This window comes from Gobio gobio (genome assembly GCF_949357685.1).
Source record: "Gobio gobio genome assembly, chromosome: 12".
Classification (NCBI taxonomy): Eukaryota; Metazoa; Chordata; class Actinopteri; order Cypriniformes; family Gobionidae; genus Gobio; species Gobio gobio.
The window spans coordinates 55,437,967-55,455,466 of record NC_137105.1 but is presented as its reverse complement, the minus strand read 5'-3'; the positions used below and the strand labels follow the sequence as shown (position 1 = coordinate 55,455,466).

The following is a 17,500-nucleotide window of genomic DNA, read 5'->3' as shown; positions in this document are numbered from 1 at the left end:
TATCTCATGCGAATGTGCCAAGCAAAATTCAGATGTGGGGGAGTCATTTCTAAATCACTTTCTAAATTATCAGGTCCCCGGATAATAGCCTACTTATCCCATGCGAATGGGGCTTTAGTTGTTGTTGTTGTTGTTTTTTTACAGTGGGTCATAATATAGGGGTCATAATACAGTGGGTCATATATATGTCAAAAAATTGACAAAATGTAAAATGTATACCTTGAATGCAATGTAAGTCGCTTTGGATAAAAGCGTCTGCCAAATGCATAAATGTAAAATGTACATGTAAATATAGCATATCTTTGTCAGTGCATTTTGTGGTGTTAGAAATTGTTTTTCTGCGCATTTTCGCACGAACTCAAAACGTGCGTACACCACCTCCTGAGCTGGCGTAGGATTTGAGCGTGCCGTACGCCAACGGCCATATTGATAAATCTCAAAGTCACTGTGGTTTTGGGTGTACGCTGGAAATTTGGTGTACGCACTTTTGATAAATGAGGGCCATTCAGTGTGAGACTCACACACTCGGCTTCAGTTGGGGACACTAAATGTTCCACTAAATGACTGATCTGCCCATTGTCACTGTATGATAATTGAAATGAGCTGATGACATCACCGTTTTCTCCGGAGCGGCTGTACGGCCCAATCAAATTCTGTTGCATTATTTTCCTGTTTAACACTGAAGCTGCTCTGAAACAATCTGCATTGTAAAAAGCGCTATATAAATAAAGTTGACTTGACACACTCGGTCTTTGTCAGTCATGTGTGTTTATTATGTGTGACGTCTCCAGTCAAAGACTGAAAAAACACATCTCAGAGCAAAGAGGACACTGACCACACGCCGACACAACTCAGAGCAGGTCACTCTCAATATGACAAAACAAAGCCTCAAATTCTGTCCGTTTTATTGTGAAATTCACTCAATAAAAGTGTTTTCCTCTGTTTAATGTGGCGTGACAGATCGCTGTAGCGCCTCAGTTCAAGCGGCATCTCTTCCTCTTCACTACGAGTTACAGCAGCAAATAAACATGAATGAACATCAGAAGATACAGAACAACTGACTGACATCAATCCTGTGTCATGTGATCATCCATCAGTGTTTCAACCGCAGAAAGACGTCAAGCTTGAGAACAATATGTCACGCAACATTACATTTACCTCCGGAAAGCCATTCAATGACAATAAACTCGACAGTTAACTAGAAAAATAACTCTAGAGAGTTCACTATATTATATATTCATTATATCTCTACTCTTATTAAAGAGTTATGACTATAGTTATTATTATAAAACTGGAGGCTTCTCTATAGTTTAGAGCATTAGTTGAGATATTCAAATATTAACACACTTTATAACAATATTCATTAGTTATAAACATTCAAACGAGTCCTCATAACATTTTAAAGCCACAATGTACAGAACATCACACAAAGATATAGAAGAAAATGTAGAAAAACATTTTGGATAAATAAACCTAAAAAATAAAAAAATGAATAACTGCAGAAAAGCCAAACTGCAGATCTGCAAATTAAATCGGCCTGTGCTAGCACACTCTCAGTAGCTCAACACTGATGCTCTGAAAAACAATCAAATATTAATTTACAGAATTAAATTAGAACAGAATATACCTTTCTAATAAATACAAATTAAAAACGCAATAAGTCGTATGTGTATAAACCGGTGTGTGTAATCAGATTAGCCGCTTTCACACAGCAATCCCGGGAAATTAGCAACGGCGTTCTGACTTTTTACCGGTAAGAGACCGTTCACACATCAGCACCAAAATACGGTAAATTCTTTAAACGCTGCGCCGCTCTTCATTCGCCCGCATGAGAAGAAGTGCTTTAGTTTCACTATCTGTTCAATTTGACAACATATGACATCTTGTGAAAGGCATAAGGAATGATCAAACAGAACGCGTGTTTGCTCTTAAAAACACAAGACGGGTATAATAGTATCAAACTGCAGAGCCGCAGCGCAGATGAATGGAGAAGAAGGCTGGGTCTCGAGTGTTGAAGCTGCGAGACGTGGCTCAACGGTCAAAGATGATCATTTACCAGTAAAGACTGTGTGTGAAAGGGGCTATTGAGCACCCCATACAGCCAAAAGGGCATGATCCTCGTTTCATAACACCTCTGCGGAGATTCAACTGTGAGATTGGTAGTGGAATCAGGCTCTTCCTATCAAATCGTCCACTATTCGGGGTCACCCCTACATTGTAATATGTTGATTAATCTCATATTTGATGCGTTGGGTTGGGTTTACTCAGTTTCCCAGTGTTCATTCTTCAGCTTCAGCTCAAACGCAATGCCACACATTATGATTGGGTTATTAGAAACAATCTCATTCCTCTTAGATGTAGATTGATGATGCATTATTGATAACCAGCAGTGTAAATAAAACTGCCCATCACTAGTAGCTCTGTCAGAACTTTATATTAATGAATGAATCCTAATGACTTCTTCAAAAGAGAAGATGCTCTCTTCATGATCCACACATAAGAACTCACAGGAGTTCATGAACCTTCCCTAAGAGGCAAGTGATGTTTATACACCACGGTCTGATGTGAGACATATTCATAAATCACCATCACCAGTTAAAGGAAATATTCTGTGTGAGCCTTTACTCCAAAAAGAAGTTTGAATACTCCATTGAGCCTTGGTTTATTCATAATAATTGTGATATTTTCTTGTTTTCTTGTGGCTTATATGAGTCGAGTTCAGTCTGTAGCCAAACTAAAGATATCTCCTGCTCATCTTCTAATAACAGTGAAGTGATAACTTGAGGCAGTGTGTTCACTTTACAGGTGGAGCATTCGCCCTCTCTGCTCCTCTCTGAGGGAATGAGCTGAGACCATCAGCTGAACACACATCTCTCTCACAAGCACTTAAAGGGTGAGTTCACACACACATTACAGCTCTGTCATCATTCACTCGCCCTCATGTCGTTTCAAACCCGTAAGACCTTCGTTCATCTTCAGAACACAAATTAAGATCTTCTTGATGAAATCTGAGAGCTCTCTGTCCCTCCATTGACAGCGACACAACTTGTTTAGGTTGCAGATTTAGTTGCACAAGCGGCTCGTGAAGGAACACAGTCTGAACGATCTTTGACTATTACCAAGTCTTAATGTGTTTTATGTTTATATTGTTATAGCAGGGCTGTCAACTCTCATTCAGTGTGAGACTCACACACTCGACCCTTAACTGAAATGCATAGGGTGATTTAAATATGGTAAACAGAAGCTCAAACATGCTCACATGACACAGCAGAGCAAACCTCATTGGTTCTTGCTCATCATGCAGGCACAGTGAGTTTCTGTTTACCATATTCTTGGTTGGTCCTTGGACTGTCAATGGAGGCACAGAAATATAATTAATAATATTTAATTAAAAATATATTCATTTATGTTTTAAAGATGAACAAAAGTCTTATGGGTTTGCAATGACATGATGAGTAAATGAGGACAGAATTGTATTTTGTGTGTGAACTATCCCACAACATTAATAAACACACACAGAATATTCCTTTGCGTTTCACCTCTGCTCTCAATTCCTAGTCTAGCTTTCTAATAAACCTGCCATTGTACACTATGAATATTGTTGAGTGTGTGACCGATTGCTTTTGGTGCTCCGTTTTTAACTCGCTTTAAATAAATGCAAAATGTAGATGTTATTATTAAATTGTAAAATGTAATAAATTCCTCTTAGTTATTTATATTGTTTTTGTGGTTATTGTGGTTATTGTATTGTGCTATTCATCTGTTTCAGTCACATGATCTTCTGCCCATCCACCATATTTATGACTAAGGTCCCGATCAGACAGAACGTGTTCTTCAGGTGTGAAAGCACGAGGTGCACCGCACTGCCTTTTTGGTTAACTTTTATAATTTAGAAAAGAGCAGTGCGCTGTGGTTTCTTTATGTTGCTAGGTAACCACCGAATCAGCTGTCCTGTCAGTCTAATCGAGGATCATAACACGAGCGCTCTAGAATCTGGTTTTGCACTGTGGTAGTTGCGGTTTGTGAAGTCATACAGCTCTGGGTAACCCACGATAGCCACCACAAGTTTCTCCTCAATCATTGCCGTCTCCGGACGTTCAAAAGCAACTGTAAACTTCCATCACCACAACCGAAGACCCGCCTCTCCATTCATGCGATTGGACAATGGCAACCCAAGAATTAAATAATGTTTTTATTTCTATAAAAAGCAAAACTAAACTTCACCCTCACACTCTAGGTGTGTTCGACATCGGCTGCGGCTGGATGAAACTGATCGGCGAGAGTAGCCGCGTGCAGGCGGAGGAGCTGCAAACACAGACGTGAAGTCGGACACTTTCTGCTTCCCGCGGTGACGCTCGCGCTGTGTTTGCACACTTTATCAGCTGAAGTGAAATAAATGCAATATTTGGCAATACACAGATGTTTCAGAGACATTATTGTCATGTTATACTTTATGCACTGCTTAATACAGCGTGTGTTTTTACAAGAATAAAGTTCAACATATAAGCCTACACTATCAATGAAGTGGGGTCTATGTTTTTAATCAGTTATATTTTGATAAACATGACAATATAATATCGCGACTACATGAAAGGAGGTTTTACTGTTATAAAAAACAGATTTGTGCGCATTAGTGGAGCTGAAGGTTTTAGAATAAACACGAAACACACGTGATCGCTGTCATGCGGTGAATCTGGCCAATCGTGGAACGGCTGTGTCGTCATCAGAGCCCGTGCAGCCTCATGCAGTCGCTCTGGAGAAACTGCACCGGCTGTAATCGCCGGCTGCTCTCGAATTGCTCTCGCGGCACTTTGTTGACATACGTCACTGTCACGTGGCGTCGGCGCTGCCTCAAGTCGGACAAAATTTCTAACCGGCATGCACTGCTTCAAGTCAGCCGCCGATCGGTCTGCGCATCGCTGGGTGAAGTCGAACAAGCCTTCTGTCATGACAATATTGCACAAGATCTCGTCACATTATTTAATTTTTGTCATGTGATTCCCATGCCCTCATGTTATCTTGTCATGTTCTGTCATTGGTTCATGTCTGATTATTGTTCACAGGTGTCCCTTGTCTTGTCACTAGTCTCTGTGTATTTAACCCCTAGGAGTCTGAGCTGTTTTGGGGCCCTTTAGAAGTTGACATACTCTGACATTTGTGTTTTTTTCAGTTGCTTATAAACATATTAATGGCAGAAGTGTAAACACACTGTATTCAGCACAAACTGGGCTACCATAATATCTGAGCAACATGTATGTACATGCTTGTATTTTTGAGAGAAAAATGTTTATGCATGATTTTTGAAAAAACGAAGAAAACATTTTTTTTTTAAATTAAGGCCTCAAAACACACAATAGATATGTGTTCACAAGACTTTTGACTCCAGGGTGTATTTGCATTGAGTTTTTGCTTCAAACTGATGTGAGAATCACAAGACAAAAATTACTAAGAACATTTTTTCTACATTTTTTGTGCCATTTTACTTTTTGTTTTTGAAAGTAGTCTCATGGTAAAAAATTAAATAATAAATAATAAAAATGAAGATACAATTTATACAAAACGAAATTCACTTTAAAGAAAGCAATTCACTATCTACAAAAAAAAAATCCCTTTCTACAAAATAAAACTCGATATTAACTCGATAAAACAAACATTGATATTAAATTAAAAAAATAACATTAGGCTATAATATTTAAATATCAATGTGTAGAAAAATACGTTTGACTGGTACTATATTTATAGCATCTGAGCAGACATTTGTGAATAAAAGCTTTATTGCTGTGACACTAGGCTCTTTTACAATAAACACATTATAATCTGTCCAAAACAGGCCAAATAAATCTTGTCTAAACAGTCTTGCATGTATGACATGCAGCAGGATTCATATTTAAACGGTCTTTGTGCGTTTAATATTCACAAATGCTAACAGAATAAACTTAACAGAATAAAGCCTACTTTACAATCAGCCCTTGCTTTAAGAAATGAACAGCTTTTCATTAGGTTTCTTCATGAGCTTTTCTTCGCAACGCGTGTCAAAACGATGTAGCTGGAGTAGGCTATAGCAGTACTTTATGTGTCTATTTGAGTTGATGTGTGGGCGTCTCAGTTTTTGAATCTCAATAAAGCATGTGTTCCGTGGGCGTGGTTGCATTAGCGGATAATGAACTGGCTCGCGAAAGACTGACATCTATCACTTTTCAAACAGATTACATAAACACAGCATATTTGTTTTCGATTTAGTTTACATTGTTTAAAACCTGACATTTCAACGTTTCTTTAGACATATGTCTCATGTTTGTGAGACAAGTATTCACTAAGCTAGAGGTCCTTTTCTGAAGACTATCTGAATTAATGTCTTTGAGAGAGAGGCTGCAGATCGCGCATCATGTTTGTTTTCTTTATTATGCAAAAAGCAAAACATTTTGTTTTTATTGTGACTGTACACAAAAAATTTAAACTTAACAGATTATAATGATGTATAACACTTGCCTGAATGATAAAAACGACAGTTATTTGAGTCTCTTTGGCACTGATAAGAAAAAAAGAGCTGATCGCACCGGCGCGACCTTCGACTCGAGAGGGTTAATCCCTCATGTTTTCCATGTGTTTTTATCTGATATTGATCATGTAACCACTGATGGTGAGTTTCTGTTGTAAAGTCAAGTCAAGTCTAGTCTAGTCTGTTTTTGTATTGCCAAGTCAAGTCTTCTTTTATGTTTTGAATTTTGATTTTGGAATAAACTGCACTTGGGTTCGTAAACTTGCCTCTCCAGTGGATTCATGTTACACCTATTCCCTAATTCACAGTATCCGATCCTTTATTAACAAGACACCAGTTTTAATTTCATTAAGGGAACAAAATGTTTAAAACCAAATACGTTACATTAGGCTGCAGGTAAGAAACTTTGTTTGAAATATGTTTCCTTATGGTTTGGCTTTCCTTAGGGTCTATGTAACCTGTTCTGAAATGGGTCTATTATAATTTATATATCGCGATATATATCATTATTGCAAGAGGCTGCAATGTATATCGCAAAATGGATTTTAGGCCATATCGCCCATCCCTAGTGCAATGTCTTACGTACGTGAGCTAGAACAGGCATGTTTATTGCTCTGTAGCGCGATCCGTTTAGCTCCACAAGTCGGATCACAAGTTGAGGTTTGAAGTTGATTTCTCAATTCATCACCCCTTTAAAACGCAAGGTGCCCAGGGCGCATAAAGAGCACAACATGCTCACAGCCAATAGAAAACTATTTTAAAAATTTGCAATTACATGATTCTTAATTGTGTGGAAGTATAACCTTAACTTTCTTTTAAAAGTCTTCTCATTCTTGCATGTTGTACTGATGGTACTGTAATATTTAAACAACATTCAATTAATAACAAGAAAACCAGACATTTTAACATTAAAGAAACATTTCAAATCAAAGTTCCCACAATGTTTTGAAAATGGGGTCATTTTGTTAGCTGGGCTCCATTGTGAGGACATTTGGTAGTAAAACCAGAGATCATTGTGGGGACCAGCCAGTGGTTCAAATGAGAAAAATTAATAAATTATGCTTATTTAAAATTGTAAAAAAATTGTAAAAATTGCAAAATATCGATTCTTAGATACATACAGATATAATAAAAAAAAGATACAGTATCGACATTCTAGCCCTTAGTATCGATACTCCGCTCAGCCTTTAGGGGGCGCAGCGGCGCCCACGATTTTCAAAAAAGTCATGGAAAATGTCAAAGATTTTAGAAGCGCCGTTGTCCCTAAAGGCAGATGTTTGGACACATTTTGGTTTTAAAGCAAAGGAAGGAAACCAAGGGATCGATAAAACAAATGCAATCTGCAAGCATTGCCAGGCTTCTATACGCTACACCGGTAAAACAACTAACCTGCCCGCCCACCTGCAAAGACACCATGCAGACAAGCTAGCTTCGCCGCAGCCCAAAAAAACATGGGACCCCACGCAAACTCCTTTGGACAACACAACATCCAAGCTTCAGGTGCATTATATTTGCAAAGGTTTATGTCCCGACAGTGTTGTCGAGAACACAGGCTTTCGCTTTATGATCAACACGTTAGATCCCCGTTATGTGATCCCTACCCGCAGCTACATGACCGACAAAGCAGTACAGAGGATGCATGACAAAGTCAAAGACAATGTTAAGTCAGCCCTGAGTTCTGCCCCACGAGTGGCACTGACTTGTGATGGGTGGACTTCGCAAGCCACGGAAGCTTTTGTTACAATCACTTGCCATTACGTTAACGAGGAGTGGGAACTGATGTCGCACGTTTTACAAACGCGAGCCATGCACAAGAGCCATACAGGGTCAAACATTGCAGAGTTACTGAAAGCGGCGCTGGAGGAGTGGGACCTCGTATCCAAAGACCCAGCTATTGTGACTGAGAACGACGCAAATATGAGCGTCGCAGCGGAGCGGAAGTCTCTTGTCTCTTGCTGAGGGAAGTCCACTCAGTTGGTGGAAAGAGCACCAGAATGAATATCCACTAATGTCACGCCTTGCCAAAGTGTACCTGTGCATTCCAGGGACGAGTGTCTCCTCCGAGCGCGTTTTCTCTACGGCAGGCGATATTGTAACCGCACAGAGAAGTGTACTAAGCTCAAAGCATGTTGACCAACTTCTGTTTTTGAACAAAAATCTTAAGTCATAGGATAAAGCTAGCATTACCAAGAGTATCCTCAGGTTATTGTTTTGTTGCTGCAGTGATTTTTGTTCAACCTGCCTTTTTGAGGACAAACCTGGTTTAGCCTTAAGATTTTAAAAATCCATCCTGTTATGAGGTAGATTAGATTTGTTGTTGTGCCAAATGTTAAAGCAAGATGTAGCATTTAAGTGATTTCATAGTGAAATATGTTATGGCAGTACATGGTGTCACAAAAAAAAATTTATAAGAAGATTTAATAAGAAGAATAATAAGAAGAAGATTTTGTGCTTGTGTGAGCTCAGACTGTACCCTTGGAAAGTTAAATGTTGATTTGTGGTAATTTCCAGATTAATACAATTTGTGTACAATTAATCAGAGCACTTAAAGTTGCAAATATTTAAGCAAAATGCACTTTGTTATAATGCACTTTTGTCTTCAATAAATTGAGTAAATGTGTTCAGCATTAACTAATTGGCTCTGGCCCATGTATTTTTATTGAATCTTATCACATTGTATCAAATCGTATCGAGACAGCTCTGTATCGAGGTACATATCGAATCGTGACCTGTGTATCGAGGTATGTATCGTATCGCCAGGTTCTCCAAGGTATACAGCCCTAGTGAAGGGTAGGTTTAGGGGTATGGGCTTAGGGGACAGAAAATATGTTACATCAGTATAATAACAATAGAAGTAAGTCCCCACGAAGATACAAAAATCCAACATGTGTGTGTTTGTGTGTGTGTGTGTGTGTTTGTTTGTAGACATACACTTTCGTGGTCCTGCTGTGATCCTTATCTCCCCTCCATGATCAACACTATAAACACACAAACACACATTAATGTAAATATACATCATGCACACATGCGTTCATTATGTCAGTATCAGTGTTTGACACACTTGAGTATCTGTAGTGAGCATTTCAGATCCTCCAGTTTGTCTCCTGAATCTCCTGGGTGATTGTAGCTCAGATCCAGCTCTCTCAGGTGTGAGGGGTTTGAACTCAGAGCTGAAGACACAAAACCACAGCCTTCCTCTGTCACCATACAGCCAGACAACCTACATATGGATCAAAACAGCCTTGTCATCTATTTAGTTCTCTTTATACGTCTCACCAAAAACATTTTCATATTTGTCTTATTAACAAATTAAAACACACTGGATTTTCAAACATCAGCAATAATGCTACTCAATTAAATATATCAGTAGTAATTCAATAAACACACTTAAAAAAATAAATGTAATAATACATGCAGTCCTCCAGAAATTCACATTTACATTTCTGTGAATGATGAAGTTTCTGTGTTTAATTGTGATATTTCATTGGCTGAGGTTTTAAACGTGCTTTGATTAATTTACTGTGCGTCTGCGAATGTGTTTGTGAGTGCATGTGTACGTGAATTTGTGTGTGAGTGTATGTGTGTGAGTGTGGGTTAGAGGCATGGCCGGACCATTGGTCTGACTGCGAGCTTTGAGGACATAATCAAATTTATTATTGTTTCACATTAATAATGTGAAACAAGGACACACATATTGAATTGCAAATATTGAGCAACACAAAGAAAGTCAGAAAAAGGCCTGCATGAGGGAGAGGAAGACGAGTACCAGGACAAGGGAGAGGAGTGGGACAAGGGCAAGGGAGAGGAATGCCTGGACAAGGGCAAGGTAGATTTAGGGTAACTGATGAAATAACAGCTACTATCATTGACCATGTCATAAACCACAGGCTATCATACAGAGAGGCTGGTGAACGAGTACAGCCAAAACTCAGCCAGGACACAGTGGCATCCATTATTCAGATTTTTCAAGAAACCAACAGGTAGGACATTGTATAAGGGCTTCTCCTACTGCAAAGTGTAAATAATTTTACCATGTATTACAGTGACTGTATGCCTCTGGTCCCTAACTGTATTTTGTCCATCTAAGAATTCAACAGCTCCCTCAGGGGGCAGAGGAAAGCTCCTGAATGAAGAACAGGCATTTTGCAAGCTACTCTGAGATGGGTCATTCATTTTTTGTATTGAATTTCTGCAGCAAAAGAAACAAAATGCATGCATTTACTAAACCCAACAAAACAAAAATGTGGAGTCTTCAAAAGACACACAATCTATGATCAATAAAATATAATGTCTGTTGTATAAGGGCAGACCTGACACATAAAATAATGCAGTTTCTGTAATTCCATCTAGTGTTAGTGTTTTTATAACATTGTGCTGTGATTGACTAAATGTTCCTGAAGGGAACGTGTGTTAGGGTTTTGGTAGGTATAGTGTGTTAGTGAATTATTGTATTTTGAAAATTAGTTTTGGCGTTTAGTGTACAATGTGTGATTTTGAGCATGAAATTAATCGTTTTGGCAATTGCGTGATGTAGGTGTGTTGGTGCATTAAGAGTTTAGGAAATGTGTTAAAAGTATTGAAAGAAATTGTCATTGCGATTGTAAAAAACTGTAAATGAGTTAAAGTCTTCAATGAACGTAAAGAGTTGTGAGAAAATGGGATACGTGTCAAATCCGCCACTAAATCTGTCTGTCATTAATATTAGTCAAAGAACAAAGGTAACAAAGAAAATTGTAGCTTTAATAAGGATTAATCTTTATTTAATGTATAATTTATGCAGTGCAGTCTCTTTGATAACTTTATTCAATTTGTCTTTGATCTGTTAGATCTGTTAGACTGGTAGTAAGGGCACAGGTAAATATGACATTAATTATGGGTTAATGTGAAGATTGTTTTACATTCACTTAGCCCTCTGGGGTACTTCATTTATGAAAAAAACATAAAAAATGTTTTGAGTAAAATCAATGAAATATATTTTTGTTCAATAATATTTTTTCTTTTCTTTTTTGGTGTTTTGAGATAATTTTATGATTTATAATGAATATTTATGCAATAATTATGACCAATTTTTTCCCATTGAATATAATCAAAATTTTATATATACACTTTTTTTTTTAATTATTAAAGCTGTATTTCATTTTAGAGTCAAGCCTAGGCCTCATGAAAGCAATTTTTTAAATGAGATTGGTGCCATCCGGTGGACACATTGAGCATTTTTATCACGCAATAGCACATTTTTATCACTATAGTGGATTTACAGCTCTCTGTAGAAAGGCTTGTGAATTCTAGTGATTTTCACACATATTTGCCCATTTTTTTCAGGTTGTTGATTTTAATATATAATAACAGATTCTCAAAGACTATTTTTGTCAAGTTGTTTGTTTGTTTTACGACCACTTTTCAAAACCTGTCCCCAATTTTTTTGGTCATTTTTGACACAAAGTACCCAAGAGGGTTAAATAAAAAGTTGTTACATTTTTTAAGCCTAATAAATGTTAAAATTGATAGCTTTCAATCACAGTGTAATGTTGAATGGCTATAATTTTTAAAAGTGAAACAAAAAGTCAATTTTCACCGAGACATCAGTTGCAGTATTAGTATCAGTGATAATGGCCTTCATTCATAAAAAGATGCCATTAAATATACTAAGTATTTAAATATACTGCCTTTATGTTGTTTCTACATTAATTCAGAGATTAATTGTGAAACTATTACATTATAAAATATATTAAAATCTTTACCCCAGTTTCACAGACGAGGCTTAATTTAGTCCCTGACTAAAATGCATGTTTGAGCTGTTTTAACTGAAAGCATATCTTAAAATATGTCAGTGCCATTGTTTTGTCTCAAGACGCACATTAGTAATGTTTTTATCTAAGGCACGTTTATAAAAGCTACTTGTCCTACATGCCCTAATTGAACTAATGCCTAATCCTGACTTAATCTAAACCCTGTCTGTGAAACCAGGCCTTAATGTTTTTAATTTTGATTAACCTCTTTAATATTTAAAGTTTATAACTGAGTGGAATATGGAACTGAGTTTTGCAACAAATAACACAACCTTTAACACAGTGTTTTGATTTATTATTATTTATATAAATCATTTTATTAAATGATCTATACATGATATGCTCCATCTTCTTATTCTACTTGAATTTATTGATTAAATTAAAAAAAATTGTCATACAAGATGCACACTTCTAATAAGGTTAGAAACGCTGTAAAGGTATAAATGCCTCTGGAAATTTATTTAAGGGGTCAAATATTGTCACTTAATGGAAAATATTATTTCTGTCACTGCTGCGATAGACCAATGCACAGAATATGAAGAACATGAACATCTTTGGGAGTCAGCTCTCCATGACAGTTCTAAACCAGACAAGATACCAGACCAAAAAACACACACTCAGTAAAATATCATACAATTATAGTTCATCAACAAAAACCCAGAAAATATTGAGGTATTATTTTTTTCAATATTGCACACCCCCAGTGTATGTGTGCTTAATAGGTGTGTGAATCTGCACTGGTCTCATGGCTCAATTCAATTATGATTATCATGTCAAAAAGAATGACTGAAAGAGAGCAGAAAACACACATCAACAGTCAGATCATCTACAAACAGACACCAACATTATGACCGGCAGACTGTAAATTATATTTTATATGGTCTTAAATACCTCAGTATCTGCAGATGACAGTTTGGACTCTTCAACCCATCAGAGAGCAGCTTCACACCTGAATCCTGCAGGTCATTGTTAGTCAGGTCCAGCTCTCTCAGGACACAGTTTGAGGATTGAAGAGCTGATGACAAACTCTCACAGCAATGATCAGTGAGATTACAGCCAGCAAGACTGAAAGAGAGCAGAACACACACATCAGCAGTCAGATCATCTAAAAACACACACCATTATTATGACCGGCTGACTATATTATATTTTATATGTTCTTAAATACCTCAGTATCTGCAGATGACAGTTTGGACTCTTCAGCCCATCAGAGAGCAGCTTCACTCTTGAATCCTGCAGGTCATTGTTACTCAGGTCCAGCTCTCTCAGGACACAGTTTGAGGATTGAAGAGCTGATGACAAACTCTCACAGCAATGATCAGTGAGATTACAGCCAGCAAGACTATAAAAGATGAAATAATATAACATTAAAACAATAATGAAATAACAATGAGTGTAAAGGAAGTTGCCAGTTGTCTGTACTCAGGAACCTGGAACAAAATATTTTAACATTCTAGCCTGGATGAAAGATGAATGATGAACTACTGAGCATGGAAATTCAATCATTTTATCATTCATGTTCATTAAAGTTGCAGTAAGTGATTTTTGAGAAACACTGTTGAAAGTGGACCGGACAAAGCACCATAACACACTTGTAGCCAATCATCAGTAGGGGGCATGTCCACTCATGATGGTGGAGGAGAGACAGTGAGCCAATCATCAGCAGGGGGCATGTCCACTCATGATGGTGGAGGAGAGACAGTGAGCCAATCAGCAGTAGGGGGCATGTCCACTCATGATGGGGGAGGAGAGAGAGTGAGCCAATCAGCAGTAGGGGGCATGTCCACTCATGATGGTGGAGGAGAGACAGTGAGCCAATCAGCAGTAGGGGGCATGTCCACTCATGATGGTGGAGGAGAGACAGTGAGCCAATCAGCAGTAGGGGGCATGTCCACTCATGATGGTGGAGGAAAGACAGTGAGCCAATCAGCAGTAGGGGGCATGTCCACTCATGATGGTGGAGGAGAGACAGTGAGCCAATCAGCAGTAGGGGGCATGTCCACTCATGATGGTGGAGGAGAGACAGTGAGCCAATCAGCAGTAGGGGGCATGTCCACTCATGATGGTGGAGGAAAGACAGTGAGCCAATCAGCAGTAGGGGGCATGTCCACTCATGATGGTGGAGGAGAGACAGTGAGCCAATCAGCAGTAGGGGGCATGTCCACTCATGATGGGGGAGGAGAGACAGTGAGCCAATCAGCAGTAGGGGGCATGTCCACTCATGATGGTGGAGGAGAGACAGTGAGCCAATCAGCAGTAGGGGGCATGTCCACTCATGATGGGGGAGGAGAGAGAGTGAGCAAGAGGGAGAATCAAAGAAAGACTGTAGAAAGAGAGATGGATGAGAGACATTACAAAAGACAAAAGGTCAGAGGAATATCACCAGAAAAAGAAGGGTTATGATCAGGAAAGAGCTTTATGACACATATTTCCAGCACTGGAGAAACCCAAACGGGAAGGCCTGAAAATGGACGCCAATGTTGTGTTGTCATAACATTGGTAACAAGTAAAACTGGTGACTAACAACAATCTCTTGCTTGTATATACTATGTGTACTGAATGTTCATTTTTTGTTCTTCCTTGTTGTTCGTTCATCATTATTTTTCACTATTTTCATCATTGTTCTGGATTGTAAAGAAATACTAAACCATAATAATGAGCCTTAAAATATAAATATAAATTAAGCACTCAAGTGCATGCATAAAGCTTGTCACAGAACACCAGCAAAAGTAATAATCATGAATGTGTCAAAAAAAAAAAAAAACAGCAAGACTGTCTGGACATTTGAATGTTTTACGAGTTATAGTATGACAAGTGTGTCCAAAGTCCGGCCTGGGGATGAACTTCAAATGGCCTGCAGCTTGTCTATGGTGTCAACACAAGGCAACAGCCCTAGATTTTTGGTGTAGCAGTAAACCGTGAATGACAACAATTTGATAAATAAGCATTGCCATTTATATTATTTATATTATATTATATATGAAACATTAAACTCGACAAAAGCGCAGAGGTCTTTCATACAAACCTCAAATGTCTCTTTAGTTTAACCCCTAGCAGTCTGAGCTGTTTTGGGGCCCTTTAGAAGTTTTGACATGCTCTTACATGTGCTTTTTTCAGTTGCTTATAAACACATTAATGGCAAAGTGTAATTACACTTTTTTCAGCACAAACTGGGCTACCATAATATGTGAGCAACATGTATGTACATGCTTGTATTTTTTGAGAGAAAAATGTTTATGCAAGGTTTTTTTTAAAAATCCCTAAAAAATGTTTTAAAATTAAGGCCTCAAAACACACAATAGATATGTGTTCACAAGACTTTTGACCAATGGCTGTTATTGCCTAGAGTTTTTGCTTCAAACTGATGTGAGAATCATTGAGCCTACTCATTCACATAAAACAATATATTAATTTACAATTTGTAAGACAGTTTTTATTCACAAAGCCTGTATGCGAGGAGGCGTGATAGCTAATGAATAATGCTGGAATCTCACCTGAGATGACAAAAGAACATAATAGCCCACATAATGAGCTGAATAATAAATGAGCTTCTGACTGAGAGCAAAAAGATGCTCTTCTTATTTAGTTGAAATTGTCCTTATCTAGTAAATGCATCTTGATTTAAGAATGTTTAAATATTTAGACTAGAAACAAGACAAAAATGACTAAGAAGAGCATTTTTTTAAAACATTTTTGTACTATTTTGTTTTTGAAAGTAGTCTCATGCTAAAATAATAATAATAATAAATAATTCAAATTAAGATACAAATTATTCTGAACAAAATTCACTTTAAAGAAAGCAATACACTTTCTAATAAACAAAACTCCAGAATAAATTATTTAGAATGTAGTCAACAAAGGCCTATTATATTTTAAATGATCAAAAGATTTGACTACACTTAAAAAATGCTCTTCTTATTTAGTTGAAAATTGTACTTATCTAGTAAATGCATCTTGATTTAAGAATTTTTAAATATTTAGACTAGAAACAAGACAAAAATGACTAAGAAAAGCATTTTTCCAATTTTTTTGTACTATTTTTTATGTTTTTAAAAGTAATCTCATGCTAAAAAAATGTAATAATAAATAATTAAAATTAAGATACAATTTATACAAAACGAAATTCACTTTAAAGAAAGCAATTCCCTTTCTACAAAACAAAATCCAAACAAAATCCATTGTATATCCTGCACTTGCTGCTATTGCACTTCTGGTTAGACCTAAACTGCATTTCGTTGCCTTGTACTTGTACTTGTGTAATGACAATAAAGTTGAATCTAATCTAATCTAATCTAATCTAATCTAAAAACTCCAGAATCATTTCTGACAAACTTTGATATTAAAGGGGTGGTAAACCACAATTTCACAATTCTAACTTTAGCTAGCGTGTAATGTTGCTGCTTGAGCATAAACAACATCTGCAAAGTTACAACGTTCAAAGTTTAAAGCAAAGGGATATATTTGCTTTTAAAGAAATCCATTTCTAAGGACTACAACGGCCAATAGGCGACTACACACATTCTTCCAGGGTTGGTGACATCACCAGCCTCAATATTTACATAAACCCCTCCTCCGTGAATATTAAATAAGGGGGGGGTGAGGCCATTTTGTATCGCTGTTGTTGTGGTATAGTGGTAGGCTACAGGCAGGAGTGGTGTTGCTGCAATGCCGACAAAACACTGTTATTTTCATCCGGATTGCAGGTCTGGGGATGGCCGTTTAACATACAGCATGTTATATGCATGTGTTTGAGACCGAGAGGAACAGGTCTCATATATACGCTGCCCATCATAAAGCACGAGACAGACAGGGTCGGAGGAGAAGACTGGAAAATATGACATAATGGACAATATTCGTCCGTTGCAATTCATGAGCGGTTCAGTGTGAATGCACGACGGGCGCGCCTCCCGCTGCACATTTCACGGAGGAAAACATGCACAATCTTCGCGAGTTCAATGTCGGATTTGCACAACGTCAGGTGCGCGAGACAAACACTGCCAGTGTGTGGATGCACGACGCGCGCGCGCTGCACATTTCACGGAGGAAAACATCCACAAACTTCGCGAGTTCAATGCCGGATTTGCACCTTGGCTTGTCCTGAAAGCTGGATTTACAAACAGAAGCTGTTTACGGGCCACAACCTGTAAGTCTGATTTATTTTTCGTAGATGTGTTTTCCTGTAATAGGTTAACTGTACGTTGTAGCAAGGAAG

At 37.7% G+C, this 17,500-nt stretch overlaps 1 protein-coding gene across 1 annotated transcript in view; it reads right to left on the bottom strand.

Moving 5' to 3' along the window:
• LOC307135134 (NLR family CARD domain-containing protein 3-like) overlaps positions 1–17,500 on the bottom strand; it is a 27,612-nt gene that overhangs the window by 4,054 nt on the left and 6,058 nt on the right. The window contains exons 3-6 of the mRNA XM_079831330.1: positions 13,457–13,630; positions 13,180–13,353; positions 9,561–9,719; positions 9,431–9,477 (exon numbers count right to left, since the gene is read on the bottom strand). Coding sequence (XP_079687456.1) covers positions 9,431–9,477; positions 9,561–9,719; positions 13,180–13,353; positions 13,457–13,630 — 554 coding nt within the window. The remainder of the gene's footprint in view (positions 1–9,430; positions 9,478–9,560; positions 9,720–13,179; positions 13,354–13,456; positions 13,631–17,500) is intronic.